The sequence below is a fragment of the Oncorhynchus kisutch genome, linkage group LG10 (assembly GCF_002021735.2).
Source record: "Oncorhynchus kisutch isolate 150728-3 linkage group LG10, Okis_V2, whole genome shotgun sequence".
NCBI classification, from domain to species: domain Eukaryota; kingdom Metazoa; phylum Chordata; class Actinopteri; order Salmoniformes; family Salmonidae; genus Oncorhynchus; species Oncorhynchus kisutch.
Genome location: NC_034183.2, coordinates 65,027,140 through 65,046,784, shown reverse-complemented (window position 1 = coordinate 65,046,784; position 19,645 = coordinate 65,027,140). Strand labels below are relative to the sequence as shown.

Sequence of the window (19,645 nt, the reverse complement as noted above, 5' to 3'; positions counted from 1 at the left end):
CATTGTCAGTGTAGTCCCTTCTCAGTAATAATGAACGAACCACACACACCATCGTAATGTCTGACTTGGTCCATTGGACAGACTTTATTACAATCACTGATTCTACCGTACAGGATTGCTCATTCAATACTAATGACAGAAAACAATAGAATACCACGATTATAGAACACTAAATATTGACACCTTTAGAGAGCTGTAGAATACACATTCCTTCTAAATGTTAACTTAAAGATATCTAAATTAGTCTTGTCAAGCATAATTTACATTTCTTTGGCAACTTTTGTTCTGAATATTTTTTTCTTCACTAAAAACGTTTCACCCAAAATGATCTGCATACATAATCAGAAATTCTATATAAATAGATGGTTCTACCAAATTAGGTTTTGAAACAGGAAAGGACAACCTCAGACAAAAGGTTTGGCACAGTGCCAACCCCTAAGATTAGAGGTATGATCTCATCTTTCAATCAAATGCTATCAGAACATGCTGATAGCAGGCCAGGATTAGATCCCCAGGCTGGATTTAACTGACCCTGTACTGAGATGGGATAGATGAGCAGCAATAGAAAGGTGTCTGTTGAGCTCACTGGGGGGAGGGCTATCAGTGCCTGGCCCTCTCACTGGCTCTGGTCTTCAGTGGGACAGTCCTCCTCGAACAGGGCCAGGGTGTGCTGCCCCAGAGGGTTGTAGAGGAAGGCGTCCACCTCTCCCCCACCGTTACTGCTCTTCTGGAAGTGGATCTCCAGCAGGTCCTGCAGGTTCTCCTGCTCCATGACGGCAGGGATGCCAGTCAGCAGCACAGTACGCCCACACGCTGACAGCCGTGTCTGGTAGAGGGGTCAGATTTGAGGATATTGCTTTACTGCAGACAGCTTCTAGACACTAATGGTTAGACTAGCTTGTCTGTAAGTCCCAAACAATGAGTTGAGCACCTATTATCTTGTGTATAGGGCCTTGAGTTTCCTAATTGAATAACAATCCCATTGTAGTTGTAACTTGTAACCAAATTTTAATGGGCGCAGAACCACAGGCTGATACTGTGTATGGTTTATAACATTACTCTCAGAATTGATTTCACTAGGCATAAAGGTATTTCTGCTGATAGTGTAGTTGGCCTATGATAAATTGCTTATTTTATGGTCTGGTTGTCATGGAGTTAAAGGGATAAACTCATGGCCATGAACATGAAATCTGCTTACCTGGAAACTTGTGATCTCTCCGTTCAGAAATGGAGTCACCTTCACACTGTGCTTCCTCCCTTTCTCAAACTCCACATCGTGGTACAGCTTGCCAGTCAGGCCTTTGGCAACTGTGGTAAACAATGCACAGTACGCTCAGATAATCAAAAGTTGTACATTTCTCATTATATAAAGTCAGAAGGAATGGACAGAAATAACAGTATGATGAAAATTCATTTAGTCTGAGCTTTTTCCCTTTATGAAGAAAACGACATTTTCTGACAGGAACTTGATTTGCGTACTATTGTTTTCTATAAAAGTGATGACGACGTTGCCAGAATCATGCAGCATGTCAGACTCTTCCACCTCCCCCCCTCCATTCTTGCTCTTGGCAAAGTGGATCTCCAGTTTGTCGAGCAAGCGGTCCTTCCCGGCCTTCTTGGGCAGGTTGGAAACCAGGATACGGCGGGAACATACCTCAGTGTCCATCTGAGGTAGAGAGACAGGTGCACACACAGACACTGGTTCACACAAAGGAATGCAATGACATACATACAAATGAAATAAACAAACTGGATGTAATCCAAGTTATTCTGCACATGACACTCTTCATAACAGAGCCACAGTTGTTCAGGCCCTTGTATTGCACTCATTACATCATCTTCCTGACACCTAAACACTAGTGAATGGAGATGGGTCTCTGTGGTTGTACCTCTACTTGACAGGGCACCAGCAGCTGTACGAGCTTGGCCTCCAGAGTGATGGCACAATCCCCACCCAGATCCACCTTATGCTCCCTCAGGCTCAGGATCTTCTGGGCCACTGTGGAGGAAAGGCGGTATAATAACCACAGAAATAAAATAGGTGCTAGACAGAGTAAAGGTTTCGGTCTTACCTTCCTCATCGTCAAAAGTGATCAGTGCAGTGCCCTCCTCCATTGGATACACTATATGTGGCTTTACATTAAAATGGAGTGTGTTTGCGCCATCACCCGTTTCTCCAGTGAACACAACCTTCTTTTCAGGCACTGCAGCAGTAGACACCTAAAACCGAGAGAGACCATCTTCAACAGTCAACTAAATCTCAACACACCTACTACAGTACACAGCCACACCAAGACTAATAATATAGCTCCTGAGTTTTGGGGTGTGGCCCTACATCAGTCTGCTGCTTGAGGTGGTGGGCGCTCTCCTCCTCAAGCTGCAGTTCTTCCTCTGCTCTCTGGATCTCCCTCTTCAGTCTGCTCTCCTCATCATGCAGGGCGGCTATCTTCTTCTGCAGAGAAACATTACTCCTATCAGTCATTCAGGCAGAATCCAAAACCTCTATCAAGACCTCTCTCAACCCCGCAAAAAGCCACTAAGTATAGGAAAAGCGAAATATAGTGATATCCTAAGACAAATTTTAATTCTAGTGTTGATCTTCGGTTTAGTGGTTTGCGAGAGGTTGTCATACCCTTTCAGAGTCTACATCCCTGGCTTGGTTGTTGTCATCCTCTTCCAGAGATATCCTCAGTTTGACTACGCGCTGTCTGAACTGTTTAGCAAGGTCCTCCTGGTCATCCCTGGCTCTGGACAGGTCCTGCTGCTCCTTCAGCAACTGATTGTGTTGAACCTGAGAACACAGATTCTATGAGGCCCTTGAGCTATAGGCTACACTCACAAACCAAGGAGATTAAATATGCATTAATTATTATACAGTAGACAAAGCCTCTCTTTCTCTAACTCTCTCTATATATCTATATATACACACACAGTGGCTTGCGAAAGTATTCACCCCCTTGGCATTTTTTCTATTTTGTTGCCTTACAACCTGGAATTAAAATATATTTTTGGGGGGGGTTGTATCATTTGATTTACACAACATGCCTACCACTTTGAAAACAAACAAGAAATAAGACCAAAAAATAGAAAACTTAAGCGTGCATAACTATTCACCCCCCCAAAGTCAATACTTTGTAGAGCCACCTTTTGCAGCAATTACAGCTGCAAGTCTCTTGGGGTACATCTAGCCACTGGGATTTTTGCCCATTCTTCAAGGTAAAACTGCTCCAGCTCCTTCAAGTTGGATGGGTTCCGCTGGTGTACAGCAATCTTTAAATCATACCACAGATTCTCAGTTGGATTGAGGTCTGGGCTTTGACTAGGCCATTCCAAGACATTTAAATGTTTCCCCTTAAACCGCTCAAGTGTTGCTTTAGCAGTATGCTAGGGTCATTGTCCTGCTGGAAGGTGAACCTCCATCTCGGTCTCAAATCTCTGGAAGACTGAAACAGGTTTCCCTCAAGAATATCCCTGTATTAAGCGCCATCCATCATTCCTTCAATTCTGACTAGCTTCCCAATCCCTACCGATGAAAAACACCACAGCATGATGCTGCCACCACCATGCTTCACTGTGGGTGTGGTGTACTCGGGGTGATGAGAGGTGTTGGGTTTGTGCCAGATTGATGGCCAAAAAACCATTTTAGTCTCATCTGACCATTTTAGTCTCATCTGTACCTTCTTCCATATTTTTGGGGATTCTCCCACATGCAGTTCGGCGAACACCAAACGTGTTTGCTTATTTTTTTCTTTAAGCAATGGATAATTTTCTGGACACTCTTCCGTAAAGCCCAGCTCTGTTGAGTGTACGGCTTAAAGTGGTCCTATGGACAGACACTCCAATCTCCGCTGTGGAGCTTTGCAGCTCCTTCAGGGTTATCTTTGGTCTCTTTGCTGCCTCTCTGCTTAATGCCTGTGAGTTTTGGTGGGCGGCCCTCTCTTGGCAGGTTTGTTGTGGTGCCATATTCTTTACATTTCTAAATAATGGATTTAATGGTGCTCCGTGGGATGTTCAAAATGTCTGATATTTTTTTATAACCCAACCCTGATCTGTGCTTCTCCACAACTTTGTCCCTGAACTGTTTGGAGAGCTCCTTGGTCTCCATGGTGCCACTTGCTTGGTGGTGCCACTTTCTTGGCAGTGTTGCAGCCTTTCAGAACAGTTATATATATATATATATATACATACACACACACACACACACACACACACACACTTAGATCGCACACAGGTGGACTTTATTTAATTAATTATGTGGCTTCTGAAGGTAATTGGTTACACCAGATCTTATTTAGGGGCTTCTTAGCAAAGGGGGTGAATACATATACACGATCCACCTTTCCATTGATATGGTTCTTTTTTCCATTTCACTTCACCAATTTGGACTATTTTGTGTATGTCCACTACATGAAATCCAAATTTAAAAAAACTTTTATATATATTTCACATTTATTTAGCAATTCCAACTTTGTCACATGCGCCGAATACAACAGAACCTTACCGTGAAATGCTTACTTAACCAACAATGAGAAAGAGTTAAGAAAATATTTACCAATTATAAAAAGTAACAATAAAATAACAATAAGGAGGCATTATACAGGGGGTACCGGGTCAATGTGCAGGTGTACAGGTTAGTCGAGGAAATGTGTACATGTAGGTAGGGGTAAAGTGACTATGCATAGATAAACAGCGAGTAGCAGCTGTGTAAAAACAAATGTAAATAGTCCTGGTGGCCATTTCATTGTCTTCTGTCTTGGGGGGTAGAAGCAGTTAAGGAGCCTTTTGGTCCTAGACTTGGCGCTCGGGTACCGCTTGCCATGCGGTAGCAGAAAGAACAGTCTATGACTTGTGTGACTGGAGTCAGACAAGTTTTGGGGCTTTCCCAATCAATATCCTTTCTTTGGTCAAATATACCTTGCATTTGCTGATAGCATGTAGGATTCCATCCAAGGTGTTTTGTGATCCCTGGGTGTCTGTCATTAAGGGAAAATCCTGAAAAACAATTCCATTCAATTCCATTAGGTCAGCCGCCTGTTTATAAAAATGATAGGACTCACTGAAGATGTGGTCCCCCTTACCTCATCACACATGACTGTCGGAGAAATTGACGCTAATCTGTAAAGATTATAAAATGTCGTGGAAAATGTGTTAATAATGAAAAAGAGCTGTGATAGATCAATTAGTGGAAGAATATCAGAATTGGGCTGGCTGTCTAAACGTAGCCAACGTCTCCACCATAAAATGATAAGTAGTTTGAAACGATCTAGTTTAAAGCTTTCGGTATTCATATAGGCTAACGTTACACATTCCTTTTTGATTCGGCCCAACTATCAACGCGTCCAAGTACCCTTGACCGTTCATTTTAAATCTTTAATTTAAAAAAGTATGACTCTTAACACATATCCAATCCATTTGAAATTAAAATTAGTTTAAAATCATTTAGTTACGATTTTATAGAAGACAAAGCTGAGTAAACCACTTACCTGTTGTGTAATGGTACGTCTTTTTCTTTCAGTTTCAGTTTCTTCAATCCGACACGGCAGATTTCGACAAGAGGTAGGCGCTTCGGTAGCCCTTACGCCCACTCATTAAATCCTTGATTATGCTCCAGCACAGCACTCAATACATCAGCTTTTACTGAATATATGTATATATATATATATATATATAAACGCAGCAAAAAAAGAAACGTCCTCTCACTGTCAACTGCGTTTATTTTCAGCAAACCTAACATGTGTAAATGTGTATGAATATAAGATTCAACAACGGAGACATAAACTGAACAAGTTCCACACATGTGACTAACAGAAATTGAATAACGTGTCCCTCGACAAGGGGGGGGTCAAATCAAAAGTCACAGTCAGTATCTGGTGTGGCCACCAGCTGCATTAAGTACTGCAGTGCATCTCCTCATGGACTGCACCAGATTTGGCTGTTATTGCTGTGAGATGTTACCCCACTCTTCCACCAAGGCACCTGCAAGTTTCAGGACATTTCTGGGGGGGAATGGCCCTGGCCCTCACCCTCACATCCAACAGGTCCCAGACGTACTCAATGGGATTGAGATCCGGGCTCTTCGCTGGCCATGGCAGAACATTGACATTCCTGTCTTGCAGGAAATCACGCACAGAACGAGCAGTATGGCTGGTGGCATTGTCATGCTGGAGGGTCATATCAGAATGAGCCTGCAGCAAGGGTACCACATGAGGGAGGAGGATGTCATCCCTGTTACGCACAGCATTGAGATTGCCTGCAATGAGGACAAGCTCAGTCCGATGATGCAGTGACACACCGCCCCAGACCATGACGGACCCTCCACCTCCAAATCGATCCAATGCCAGAGTACAGGTCTCAGTGTAACACTCATTCCTTCGAAGATAAACTTGAATCCGACCATCACACAAAACTGTGACTCGTCAGTGTAGAGCACTTTTTACCAGTCCTCTGGTCCAGCGACAGTGGGTTTGCGCCCATAGACGACGTTGTTGCCGGTGATGTCTGGTGAGGACCTGCCTTACAACATGCCTACTAGCCCTTAGTCCAGCCTCTCTCAGCTTATTGTGGACAGTCTGAGCACTGATGGAGAGATTGTGCGTTCCTGGTGTAACTCGGGCAGTTGACATCCTGTACCTGTCCCGCAGGTGTGATGTTCGGATGTACCGATCCTGTGCAGGTGTTGTTGCATGTTCTGTCACTGCGAGGACGATCAGCTCTCCGTCCTGTCTCCCTGCAGCGCTGTCTTAGGCATCTCACAATACAGACATTGCAATTTATTGCCCTGGCCACATCTGCAGTCCTCATGCCTCCTTGCAGCATGCCTAAAACTAATTCAGATGAGCAGGGACCACAGGCATCTTTCTTTGTGTTTCAGTCAGTAGAAAGGCCTCTTTAGTGTCCGAAGTTTTCATAACTGTGACCAGTGTCCTAACGACCATTCCACAGGCACATGTTCATTGTTTATGGTTCATTGAACAAGCATGGGAAAAAAATATATTTTTTTGCTGACTTATATAAAATTACCTTGAATAGATTTCTCAGGTGTGCCAGTGGCTGGAAAACATGCATCCAGTAGCTTGGTGACCACTGTGCCATACTGATACCATTAGACCAATATGAGTGTGTGGAAATGGACATGAGCAAAATGTAAAAGGACAAGCTTGTACTTTCCAGCGTTTCCACTTGTCAATGCCATGTTCACACAAGTCTGGTTGGGCCAATAAGTTAATTCATGACATTATCATTAACAAGCAGCTTTTGTAAACACCTTTTTACTGCTTTTTATGATAAAACCACAAATGAAAACACCAGTCAAGATTTTTTTATACATTTATTAGTGAAACCAATGAACGCCTAGAATCTAAGCTTCTGGAAGAACCATTTGTTCTTGCCTGTCTTGTATCTGTGGATAGAAAAAATAACATTTTAGAAAAGGTTTACAATGGATGAAAAAGCCTGCTATTTTATTATCCTATAGTAGTTAAGCTACTTGTATCATGTGTCAGATATTATCAGGACAAAGAACCTGTGCATTTCTCACAAGTCCTGGTTCCTGGTGTGGGAAAAGACTCACCTCTCCTCAAACTTAATCTTGGCCTCCCGCCTGGCTTTGCGTTTCAGGGCGGGGTCTCTGAAGACATCCTTGTTGACGACAGTTTTGTCCAGGGGAATGTCCACGGAGTATCTGAGCACAAGGAAAAACACAGCAAGAGACTTAGTAAGACACCTACTTCAAATTCCTATAAAAAAGGACAAACACGAGTGGATAACACTTCTCCATCAACTACTCTGAACATTCCAAGAATCAAGAATGAAAATCAAACCATCTATCAAGTTTACTAATGCATGCAGAGATGAAATGTGTTGAGAAGTCAGACTTCACTAGCGTGCTGACCCAAACTATACTTTGGGTCAGCTCAGTACAACATGGCTTAGGAGTGTGAAAGTAGTTCACCACATCAAACAGAAAAGGGTCCAGTCTGTACACCATCTATACATTCCTTGACATTGCATCCAACTTAAAAGATCCGTCAGTTTGGCCACTGCTAGAATTCCATAAAATGTAGATATGGATGCAATACTGCTAGTCACCTACAGCTTAGTCTCACATGTCAGCAGGTAGCCACCTAACCAAACCATTACTCCCATGTCCACCTGGCACTGACCTGGTTGGCATGAGGTGATTGTAGTTGTACACCTTTACGAAGGCCTTGATCTTGGACCTCTTGGCAACCTTCTTCTTGCCCATGGTTGTGGTCACTTTGCGGGGGTAGCGGTCAATGCCCGAGACCAGTGCATGGCTATAAGGGCGGTCTGAGGTGCCATCATCAATGTTCTGTAGGAAGAGAATCCATATATAGTTAGCTGTTCAGTTACCAGTGTTTATGGACCACATTTCAAGAGTATTATCCAAGCAAACAGTAACTAATCAAACTGGGAGTGAAATATGAACATTTTTAGCAATAGCTCAGGATCAAACTTACCTTGACTATAACAGCTTTACGACCAGCGTAGCGCCCAGCAAGGACCATCACCACCTTCCCAGGTTTCATGAACTTGCCCATCTCTGCGTGACAAGAGTTATAAAAGAGAAGCACGATTACTAACACAAGACGCCATGGAATGGTCAATGTGGGACCATATTCACTGCTTCTAGATATCAGTAGTATCTTTGTTATCTACGGTATACCGATATGCTATTACCTAAACTAGCTACGTCAGCTTGGACGTCAGATGACCAATGACTGAACGCGATTGCAGGAGCAACAACGACGTAAATTAGCAAAGTCATGTAATGAAAAACAGTATTTCATGAAAAGTTAAATTACATGTCTTAACCAACTTTCTTTTGCGGTTTTTCAGCCTTGGGTAAATTTTGACTCGTTCTATTGCCCAGCCCAGCTAGACAGCCATCGCTGTTTATTTACCTAGCTAGCTTATTAACGTTCCTATTCAGGTGAGATGTTGTATACATTCATGCAATTACATTTAAATAGGCAACCGAACGCCATTAACCGAGCACATTGTAGTTATCCGATTATATAAATTACATAACCGAAGTGGTTGGTTTTGAATCGACATGAACCCTCAAGCAAGCTGCCATGTTGAAACGCTAGCTATATGGATAGCGGACACTATATAAAAGTACACCTTTTTCCAATATAAATGTAAAATTTAGGGAAATTATCCCCAAACCCGGATCTTAAACGTATACTTTAGGGTAAAAAAACAATTAAAAAGTATGTAAACGTCAGGATTTATCAAGATGGTTGAAGATTATTGCGTTGAGAAATTCACTCACTGGTGCTATTCTGTGGCCACCGCTAGCAGGAAAGGAAGTTGAGAAGATTTTCGTGACCTTTCACATCAAATCAATGATGCGTCATTTCCGCCGAGCGGAACACCTCTTTGCTCAGAACTGGTAAAGGTGGCATGAAAATCTTTACAGGTCTCAATTTTAGGAAGATGGTTGTGAAAGCTACATTTGCCACATTTAGAATTATGTCCCTGTAATTGAGGATGATTTCCACTCAGTTTGCGATTCACCTGTGTCAACTGAAGAAATTAGAGAGGCTCTGAATTCAATGAAAAAAGGCAAACCTGGCCCCCGATGGCCTGTCAGTTGAATTCTATAGACAGTTTTGGGAGTTACTACACGACACGATTTTCAATATGTTTCAAGATTGCATTAAAAATGGGAAAATGGTCTCCACTATGAAACTGGGCCTTATCTCATTGATTCCGAAGCCCGATAAAGACCCTTCTCTCATTAACAATTGGAGACCAATTACTTTTTAAAATGTTGATTATAAATGGATTGCTCTGGTTTATGCCAAAAGATTAAAGAAAGGAATAGATACCATTATAAATTAGACTCAAACAGGATTTATGAAGGGCCGTCACATAAGCTCTAACATTCGTTTAGTCTTGGACCTTATAGATTATTCAGATGCGATTGACTCAGATGCGGTTGTCCTATTTTTGGACTTCTGTAAAGCCTTTGACACAATTGAACATGAATTTCTCTTTAGGTCTCTTAAACTTTTTGGATTTGGTGAACATTTTATTAAAGTAATTTGCATGTTTTACAAAGATATAAATAGTTCTGTGTTACTAAACCTTAATACTTCCAAAATATTTAGTATCAACAGAAGTGTACGACAGCGATGCCCAATTTCACAATTTTTATTCATTTTGGTTGTGGAACTTCTATCTCTAGATATTCTGAATAATGCCAATTTGTATGGCTTAACCATTTTTAACAAAGAAATCAAAATTTCCCAAATGGCTGATAATACTACTATTTTCTTAAGAGACAAAGACCAGGTCACCCATGCCCTTAATGCTATAACTGCATTTTCTATTGCATCAGGATTAATGCTGAATGTTTCTAAATGTGAAATCTTATGTTTATTTGACTCTGATGATAAAGAAATAGAAAATATTCCTGTAAAGGACTGTGTTAAATATTTAGGAATACAAAAAACAACTTAGTCAGACAACATTTGAATTTCTCTACTAAAATTAAGAGAACTAAAAATATATTTAATAATTGGTTACAAAGAGATCTTTCTATACTTGGGAGTGTACTTCTGTCCAAGGCAGAGGGACTGTCTCATTTTGTGTACCCCTCATTATCGTTATGTGTAAATTCAGCTACTCGTAAAGAGATCAATAAGACCTTTCTTCATCTGGAAAAATAAGTCTCACAAACGGAAAAAGATCTGTCCTTTCTAACAAAAGAGCTGAAGGCGGCCTAGAAGTGTTGGATTTTGTTGACATAAATAACACTTTCAAAATAAACTGGTTGAAAAAAATGTTTGATCAATACTGATTCAATATGGTATTTCATTCCAAATAATGTGTTTAATAAATTGGGAGGTCTTAAATTTTTACTGAAATGTAATTATATTCCTGAAAGATTACCTGCTAAATTGGCTAGGTTTCACCAACAAGCTTTAATGACCTGGAAAATATGTTTCCTGCACAATTGTTCCCCTCATAAAGCTCTTTTGTGGAATAATTCAGACATAACTGTAAGGAATAAGTCATTGTTCTACCCCAGCTGGCATGAGAGGAATATTGACTTTGTTCTTCATGTTTTCGACAACAAGTGTAATATTCTCACATATGAACAATTTATAACATTGAATGAGTTTCCAGTACCTTTCAGAGAGTTTATTTCTGTGATCAAAGCCGTTCCCAGTGGTCTAACTACACTAATGAAAACTCATCATAGCTTTGGGAATGATCACAAAGTTTATCCAGAACTCAGATTGGAAGGTGTGGGCTTACTTGAGAGATCTTGTTGTAATAAATATATAAGACAAATTCTTCATTCACAAAACCAACTTACACCGAGAGGAACATTTTTCTGACACTGTCTGGAAAAATGCATGGTTAAGGCCTTACAAATACTGTATACCAAACAAAGTTAAGGAAGTGCACTTCAAAATTTTACATAAGATATATCCATGTAATTCTAGGATATCCAAATGTGTTCCTATTGATGATATCTGCGTTTTCTGACACAAATTTACATTCAAAGAACAAGTGAGAATCTCTCGCTTGTTCTTTGAATGTAAATTTGTGTCAGAAAACCTTGCAAAATACTTATTTACCATTATGAACACTACCCATGTTTTTGACATGAAAGATATATGTTACTATTGCAATGATAACAAGACCACTGAAATGATTGTTCATTTTTTAAAATTCTTGTTGCCAAATTCCAAAATTCTATACCAAAATTACACATTTTTCTGATTGAATTTAATTATCTTATTAAAACATTAACCCTAGTGAATAACATCTTCCTGAATCATTATAAGATTTTTTCAGGGTGAATACAATTGCACTAAAATTGTTTATTTTTTGTATTATTTTCTTGATATTTTTTGTATGTTCGAGTATTTTCTTGTTAATATCTACCTGTGTTTTGTTTTGTTTGACATGTTTGATGTAGCAATGTAAGCTGATTTTTGTATTATGTTTAATAAAAATAATAAAAAATGCTCAGAACTGGTCCTGGAACAGTTAATTTATTTTGGAACATCATATATATTTTTAAAAGTCAGTTAAGGACAAATTCTTATTTACAATGACGGCCTATCCTAACCCGGACAACCCTGGGCCAATTGTGGGACTCCCAATCACAGCCAATTGTGATATAGCCCAGGTTTGAACCAGGGTCTGCAGTGATGCCTCTAGCACAGAAATGCAGTGCCTTAGACCGCTGCGCCACTCAGGAGCCATTTATGTCACGCTTATAAAAGGCAACCTAGAGTCAGCCCTATATTGAGTTTCTCTGTGACATGTGGCAATCAAGGTGTCCTATTCAGTTGATGGCACAGTTGCCAGTGTCCTCTGATGCTGCTATGCAAAGTGAAGGCCTGCAACCTGACTAAAGACAAAAGTGTCAGGCATCATTATTACCCCTGTATTTTATATGACTTATTAATGTGCATTGACAACAAGTGTGTTGAAAGCAATGAATGGATACAAATTGTGCATGGGCTGAAATAGGTTTTTGAAATAGTTTATTTGCTCACATTCATAGTTATTGAACAAAAACAACAAACAGCTGTATAACTTTTTCTCAATCTGACCAGTAAGGTATACACAGAAAAGCAAAAACAAATCAGAGACAGTAACTAAGTCTCATATTTCATAGAGAAATGTACATTGCTTAGTAGTAGTATTGTGATGTGTGTGTGTCTATGTTTGCGTTAACAGTAGTTTTGACATGAGCACATTTGAGCATTTGAAAAGTGATAAGTAACAATGCAGGCTAAATGAAGGGGGTATTGATATTCACACTAGCACATCAGAAGTATGCAAACCAAAGTATCCCTTTCGATGTAGGACAACCTGTCCTCCCATACACTACATGTAGATGCACACCAGTAAAGCACAGACCAGATCCAAGCATAGTCTGGTAGTGGTCCGGCTGAGGCATTTGCAATTTACTATACAACAAAATAGATCTCAATACAATACCATAGACCATAAGAGAATAGAACAGAAATTCTGGGAGCAGCACTTAACCAATAACCAAGTATGTAACACCTTAATATGAGGGTTGGAAAAACCATACCAAGGATGATAACAGTTTTCACTCATGTGGAAATGAACAGTATCTATGGTTTGTACATTCAGCTTTTCAGGATACACCCCATGTGATTCACATGTAATAGGAAGATTTCACTTCAAGTGGTTTTCATTCACCATTCAAAAAACGAATAGAAAGAGAAAACAATCACATCCCACAATCATCTTAAATATTGGACGATTAAATATATAATTACATATAAGCTAAATAGTTCAATCGTATATATTTTTGTAATTTTTTGAATCACTTCCATTTGGACCAGTAAAGCAGCAGTTAATACAGGGTCTCTACGTTATCCACCTTCTTTAAGACACGTTAGGCAGGTTCTGCTTATTTCTCAACGGAGAGACACTACATGCTGCATGAGGGATTATTTTGATTTTCAGAACACTTGTGACATCTTTAGAATTTTGACCTCTCTTGTACATTCATTGGTGAGAGCATACACTGTTGCCATGTTCATTTGACCTGAGTGCATTGAATAGTGCGCGTCTTCTGTGAACACAACAGTGGAGCTTTGCGTAACCACAGACAGAGAGCAATGCTCTGTGAATGTGAACTGTAGTAAACCCATATTATTCTCTTCCGTAGAGAACACAAAATGTACAGTTTAGTGACAGTGCAGGATACTGGTCTGTTTTTGCCCATACTAGAGTATGGGGAGGGAATGACTATACATTTGGTCACATTGATGATCACCCATTCTATAGGTAATCATTATACAGTAGTGAATTACTATAAAAGGCCAACCTCACGATATTATCTGCATAGGTCTGAGCTACTGTATCTCATCTCCATAGGGACAAGTCAAACAACATCACATAAAGGAAGTGTTTCCTAAGGGGAGGCAACAAGCTCCATATAATGCAATGTAACAAGTCATTAAGATCCCTTTGTGTGGTTATGGGAGGCATGAATAAATAAAATGTTAGTTACAGTTTTGCTATATAAAAATCAGATTTGCTATATAATGCATCTCAACATTGCACACTTGATTTTTGTTGAACAGCTTTGCACGGAATTCATGCCATGTTTTAGACAGGATGCTAACAAAAATATTTTGACCCAACGACCCAAGATACATTTAAAGTTAAACGGATAAAGCAACATTAGCACAATTATTTTATGCCAATTATAATTTCAGCACTTGAGGAAGACCCAAACCATGCCTCCCCCGGTCCTCAAAGGCCAGTTGATTGTATTATTTTTTACCCTTAAATCAGGCCTGGTAACCACGTGAGCTGAAAGCATGGTTTTGGGTGTCTCTCGACAATCCCTTCTCAGAAGGCATCCTTGATGTTCTTGAGCTGCCTCACAGCCAGGTCCACCGGCAGGTTAAACTTGAGGTGGCTGATACGTCCCAGGATGCGCAGGGCTCCCTCGAAGCCTGTCTGGGCCATGTAGCTCCAGTGCTGGTAGTGCGGGTGCACCAAGGCCCCTGACTTGCACAGCAGGTTAAGCCATGACACTAGCCTCTGCTCATTCAGAGCCATGCATACCAGAGCCTTGAACTCTGAGTCTGCTCCTCGCTTGTAGCGATCGTGCTCCAGCAACACTGAGTGAATGGCCCAGAGCAGAGACTGTTTGGGTGTGACAGTGACTGGATTGCCCGCAACAGGTAGGCTGAAGGACTGCGAGAGTTGGCGGGCAGGCGACTCCACGAAGGCCTTGCCATTTTTGGAGTGGTAGTACTTGACAAAGAGCTCCCAGGGGTGGATGGTCGATGGGCCAGGTCTGTAGGGCAGCAGGCAGGAGATGGGGGCCAGCACCAGGCTCATGCCCTGGGAGGGGGAGTAGAGACCGTGGGCTAGCAGGTCTCTCAGAGCCATGGCCAGCTCCTTCCTCACTGAGGCAGTGAGCTCATCACGGGACCCCAGGGCCAAGCTGCTGTTGTAGCTGACCACGTGATCTACTGAGGGCTGTCTGCATGAGGCCTGCACTCGAACCCGGTCTACAGCCCCCTCCAGACGCTGCAGCAGAGGGCCGTAGTCCTGGCCCACTTCCCCCTGCGACCACATGCTCTGGGGAACGTGGCCAGCCGCACAGCCAAACTGGCTCACTGCAAAGATCTGCAGCACAGCCAGGGCCCGCTGGATCAGCTGCAAGCCTGTCTGCCTCATCTTCTGGGCCTGCTCTGGGTCCACTATGGGCAGGAGAAGAGAATCGTTAGAACAGATGTATTGTGAGTGATGTTGTAGAGCCTATGATAATAATGCTGGGTGATAACTGACTTTTCTTCCTCCCTCCAGGGGCTCTGGTGTTGGGCCCTGCTGTCCTTGGCTGCTGGCTGGGTTCACCATCAGACAGAAGAGGGTTCCCTACCTCATCTGTTGGGTAAAGGGAAAATACAGTAGTAAGTCAGAATATTGGTGGAATATTTCGGTAACAAAGTGTGTATTACTGAGCTTCCAAGACACCTAACCACAGCCAACATGGCATCCCAGGCCCACTGCCACCTACCCTGGATGAAGTTGATGAACATCTCTAGGTCCCTGATCTGGGTCTTGAGCTGGTCCACCAGCTGCTCCTTGACCCTGGCTGGGTTGACTATTTGAGCGATGGCAGCGTCCACTCTCTGTCTTAGCTCCTCAGGCGTCAGGTTCCCTATGTCCTCATTGAAGTTCACATCCAGCTTCTTGATCAACTCGTCAATGATTACCTGGCAGTGGAAGAGTGGAACCGTCATGAGTATTACCAGGACATTACACATGGGGAGGAAACAACATTGTATTGAATAGACTGTTAGGAGACTTCTGGTACATGAACGGAGCCCTACCTTCTGTCTCTCCATGACCACAGACTGGGGCAGGGAGTCGTAGCTGCCCTCCTGGTAGGCATAGCGCTCCAGGTCATCCAACTGGGTCTTCAGCTGGACGATGAGCTCCTTCTGCTTCTCCCTCTGGACCTCCAGACGTTCCCTCTTCTCCCTCTCACTCTGTGTGGAGAAGAGAGAACACAGAATACACTTTCAGTGGAGGACTGGGGTGTACAAAGGGGACAGGGAGTGATGGGGAGGGTCTATACACAGCCCTTATTCATCGTGCATGTTTACTAAAGACAGACTAAACACATGCTGGAAAGGAACAGAGAGCTGTAGCCATACTCACCAGGTCCTCCTACAAGTAAAGCATGTAGACACAGAGGAAATCAGAAAAAGAAAACCTTTAATCAAAGACAGTATTACATAAGCAGGCCTTATGATGAAGGTAAATGGAGAGTTGCATGGAGTAAACAATGGGGTTTGGTTTAGTTGTGCATACAGAAGCTATGATTACAGAGGTCAGGTCTGATCTCTGTAATAATAGTGATAATGATCTTCTGGAAGCATGTTAACTGAGCCTGTGAGTCACTTATTGTGTTGATGAGAAACCACCATTTTCTATCTTCCTCTGGAGATAACAGATCTCAGGGAACAGAACAGAGAGCACAGCCTTGATGTTTTGATGCAAACCAAAGCCTTAATCAAAAGCCAGGTAGCCGCAGGATAATTTCATTTCCTGTGAGATGTTTGACAAGACGGTGGCTGCTACTGCCTGTGTGTGTACGATCGCATGTTTCCGAGTGTTGCATCCCAGGGTGTGTCTGAGTCTGTGTGTCCAGTGGTCATCCTCACAGCTATCCTACTGACACTGAATGATGACCAGCCTACGGGCAGCAACTAATGTGACCACCACACTCACTCCCATCCCCTCACCAGCTATTACTGGTGGAACACTGTGTACTGACGCCGGTCTGTGGTCTGTTTTGTGGGGGACTAACATAACCTATTTTTCTACACATAATGGATAGCTTATAGCTTGCATAATCACACAACCTCAAGCAATTGAGTGTTTGTGTTGACATCATTTTTTCACTTACTGAAGAGGAACCATTGTTTACATTCTTAGATCTACCAAGTCTGACCAGCCGTGGGCTAGATGGACTACTTACCGCGTTTTCGAGCTGTTGAGTATCCTGTGGCCTGCATCCCACAACGTGAGGACAGCCTTTGAAGGCAAACTCCTCGAGTTCTACCAGCATCCTCTCCTTCTCATCAGTCGGAGCGTGAACTATCTGCTTCAAGCGGAACTGCACTTGTGCAAAATGAGATGTCAACGCGAGGAGCGAGGAATTCAGCAGGCCCTGTTCGTCCTCCAATTTCCTCAATCTTGCGGCCATCTCCGTCTCACCAGACGCAGCTGAGCCTTTCCTCCTCGGCTCGACCGCGTTTCCCTTCCCGCTCTCATCCTCCGGACTGGCTACAGCGCCGACGGGCGCCCATCGCTCGCCTGCCCCAGCAAAGGCAGCTTCGCTGTCCGAAGTTGACAGTTCCTCTGTCGACATGTTTGAAAGGTAATAAAGACAACGTTGTCCTCCGATATTAAAGTTATTGTCAACTGGAAACGACGCTTTGTTTTATCGTTTATGTACACCGTTTTTTTTACCACCGATGAAGCAGGTGCATCGCCATCTTGAAAGATTCATACGTCAAAGGGAGAGGCGGGCTTCCAAACGTCATAAACAGTGCCACGTCATCGTAAAAGCACTGATCTAGTGTGCATATGAACTGCCTGCAAGAAACAGCAATATGCCATTTTAACCTATCCGTAGCATAACTTCCCAGTGGGGCACACTGACGAGAATAGTAGGAGTATGGTTTGTTGGTGTTTAATCCGGTGGTTGAGTAGAGTACCAATCTTGAAGAAACCATTTGAGTTAACCAAACTGGTGGAGAGAGTACTGGGTAAAGTGAAGGTTGTGAGGATCACGAGAGGCGGGCTCATCAGAAGGAACGTGCCTTAATCGATTTTCTAAATTGCTAGTGTTGATAATTGAGATGTGCAGGAGAGTGAGCCGGTCAAGGATAGATTCGGACAAAGCGGTAGATTGTATGACAAGCGACAGTTTATTCAGAGTAAAGATATCTGGTACAGCGTGCACGGGCTCTTTCTAGTAACTCCGAGTGAGCTAGAAGAGAGAGAGCTAATACAGTTTGTTTACATGTTTTATACAGCACAGAAAGTAGGTTGAGTCTTGAAGTCCTGGTTCTCTGGTTGGATCAGGTCCAGGCGTAGCCTCTGCTGATTGGCTCCTGCAGCCCATGCTTCAGCCGTTGCTTAATGTCCTTGTTGTTTTCCTGAGTCCAAGGTGTGTGTGTGTGTGTCCTAGATAAGTTTATCTTATGCAGCTTATGTGTGCAATGAGTCTATGTGTCTTAATGTATGCGTGCTCCTGTTTTCACAGGGTCAGGCTTTGGCCGATACTGCTGATTTAAGGCTTTGTGGTCGAGCCAGTTCCTGTCTATGTGCTGTGAGTTGAGACATCAGCACATTCGTGTAAGTTCAATTGTGTGATGCTTCCTGTTGAGCAATGTGTAGTAGACAGCTACAGTTAATATGCAGAGGTTAATGTGTTATAGCTAAAGGCCTGGTTATAACATGCTCAGCTAAATACTCATGCTTACACTAGCCCATACTGCATTTATTTATCTTGCTCCTTTGCACCCGGGTATCTCTACTTGCACATTTATCTTCTGCACATCAATCACTCCCGTGTTTAATTTGTATATTGTAATTACTTCGCCACCATGGCCTATTTATTGCCTTTACCTCCCTTATCTCACCTCAATTGCACACACTGCATATAGACTTGTTCTACTGTATTATTGACTGTATGTTTGTTTATTCCATGTGTAACTCTGTTGTTGTATGTGTCAAACTGCTTAGCTTTATTCTTGACCAGGTCGCAGTTGTAAATGAGAACTTGTTCTCAGCTAGCCTACCTGGTCAAATAAAGGTGAAATAAAATAAAACAAGTTTAAAGTGTCTTGTGTGTCTCTTCGGAACAGGGCACCCCTCAAGGGGGGTACATCAGGCCGCCGCAGGCGTCTCGTGGGAAGTTGATTTTGAAGAGATGAAAAATATTCCTGGAGTAATTGAAGCACGTTGGATGAATCATGTGATGAATGGTGAAAAAATGAAGTCTATTTGTTCTTTTGATGTGGTGTCTCCCTACTCAAATGCAGTCAGAGCATTTATCCCAAGACCAATGCAGTGTGATCATTGTGAAGATTTTGGTCATGTAGCAAGTGTTTGCAGAAGGGAGAAGCTGAGATGTCCAAGTGGAAGGGACCATATGTTTATAAAAGTGATGAATATGTGACATGTTGCAATTGCGGTGGGAACAATGAAGCCACGTCTTCCGAATGGCCCACAAGGGTGTAAGAGAATGAGGTGGCTTAGTCAGGGTTGCACAGAGTATTTCATATGCAGCAGCTATGAAAAGGTTTGAATGGTGCTCCAGAAGAATCCAAGGTAGTGGATAGGCCTAAGCTGCAGGAGTTGCCTTTCACCAGCAGGATCCTGACATTTTAAAGGTTAAGAAGGTGAACTTTGTGGCTTTTATAGCTATGGTAATTATTGGCACTGCCAAGGTGGGGAGAAGGTTCAGGAAGTTGGAAATCATAGTGATTGCGGCGGAGCGGTTCCTGGGGCAGAAAGATTTCACAGCAAAGGAGTTAAGGAATATTTCCCCAAGCCGTACCACCGTCTCAGGTCC

At 42.4% G+C, this 19,645-nt stretch overlaps 3 protein-coding genes and 1 long non-coding RNA gene across 5 annotated transcripts; 1 reads left to right on the top strand and 3 right to left on the bottom strand.

Moving 5' to 3' along the window:
• Nucleotides 1-54: 54 nt before the first annotated feature.
• Nucleotides 55-5,614, bottom strand: LOC109898711 (interferon-induced 35 kDa protein homolog). The gene is made up of 10 exons (XM_031834730.1): nt 5,484-5,614; nt 5,079-5,115; nt 4,915-4,992; nt 2,633-2,791; nt 2,336-2,452; nt 2,073-2,220; nt 1,890-1,999; nt 1,480-1,666; nt 1,199-1,308; nt 55-826 (listed from the first exon to the last, which is right to left on the bottom strand). Exons 2-10 carry the CDS (start codon nt 5,088-5,090, stop codon nt 617-619), a joined length of 1,131 nt encoding a protein of 376 aa, XP_031690590.1. The 5' UTR covers nt 5,091-5,115; nt 5,484-5,614; the 3' UTR covers nt 55-616.
• A 1,694-nt stretch (nt 5,615-7,308) lies between these two features.
• LOC109898707 (60S ribosomal protein L27) lies at nt 7,309-9,408 on the bottom strand. The gene is made up of 5 exons (XM_020493804.2): nt 9,299-9,408; nt 8,481-8,563; nt 8,163-8,332; nt 7,571-7,681; nt 7,309-7,399 (listed from the first exon to the last, which is right to left on the bottom strand). Exons 2-5 carry the CDS (start codon nt 8,559-8,561, stop codon nt 7,351-7,353), a joined length of 411 nt encoding a protein of 136 aa, XP_020349393.1. The 5' UTR covers nt 8,562-8,563; nt 9,299-9,408; the 3' UTR covers nt 7,309-7,350.
• A 3,111-nt stretch (nt 9,409-12,519) lies between these two features.
• LOC109897402 (RUN domain-containing protein 1) lies at nt 12,520-18,057 on the bottom strand. 2 transcript variants are annotated; one of them, XM_031834722.1, is made up of 6 exons: nt 17,039-17,645; nt 16,216-16,224; nt 15,885-16,043; nt 15,569-15,767; nt 15,340-15,435; nt 12,520-15,251 (listed from the first exon to the last, which is right to left on the bottom strand). In XM_031834722.1, exons 1-6 carry the CDS (start codon nt 17,429-17,431, stop codon nt 14,389-14,391), a joined length of 1,719 nt encoding a protein of 572 aa, XP_031690582.1. In that variant the 5' UTR covers nt 17,432-17,645; the 3' UTR covers nt 12,520-14,388. The 2 variants fall into 2 exon arrangements, with proteins under 2 accessions (XP_031690582.1, XP_031690583.1); XM_031834723.1 differs by lacking the exon at nt 16,216-16,224 and having other exon boundaries at nt 17,039-18,057.
• Nucleotides 17,681-18,542, top strand: LOC116375917 (uncharacterized). Its single transcript, XR_004211334.1, has 2 exons — nt 17,681-18,235; nt 18,332-18,542. It is a non-coding gene; the product is annotated as an uncharacterized LOC116375917 (long non-coding RNA).
• Nucleotides 18,543-19,645: the final 1,103 nt, after the last annotated feature.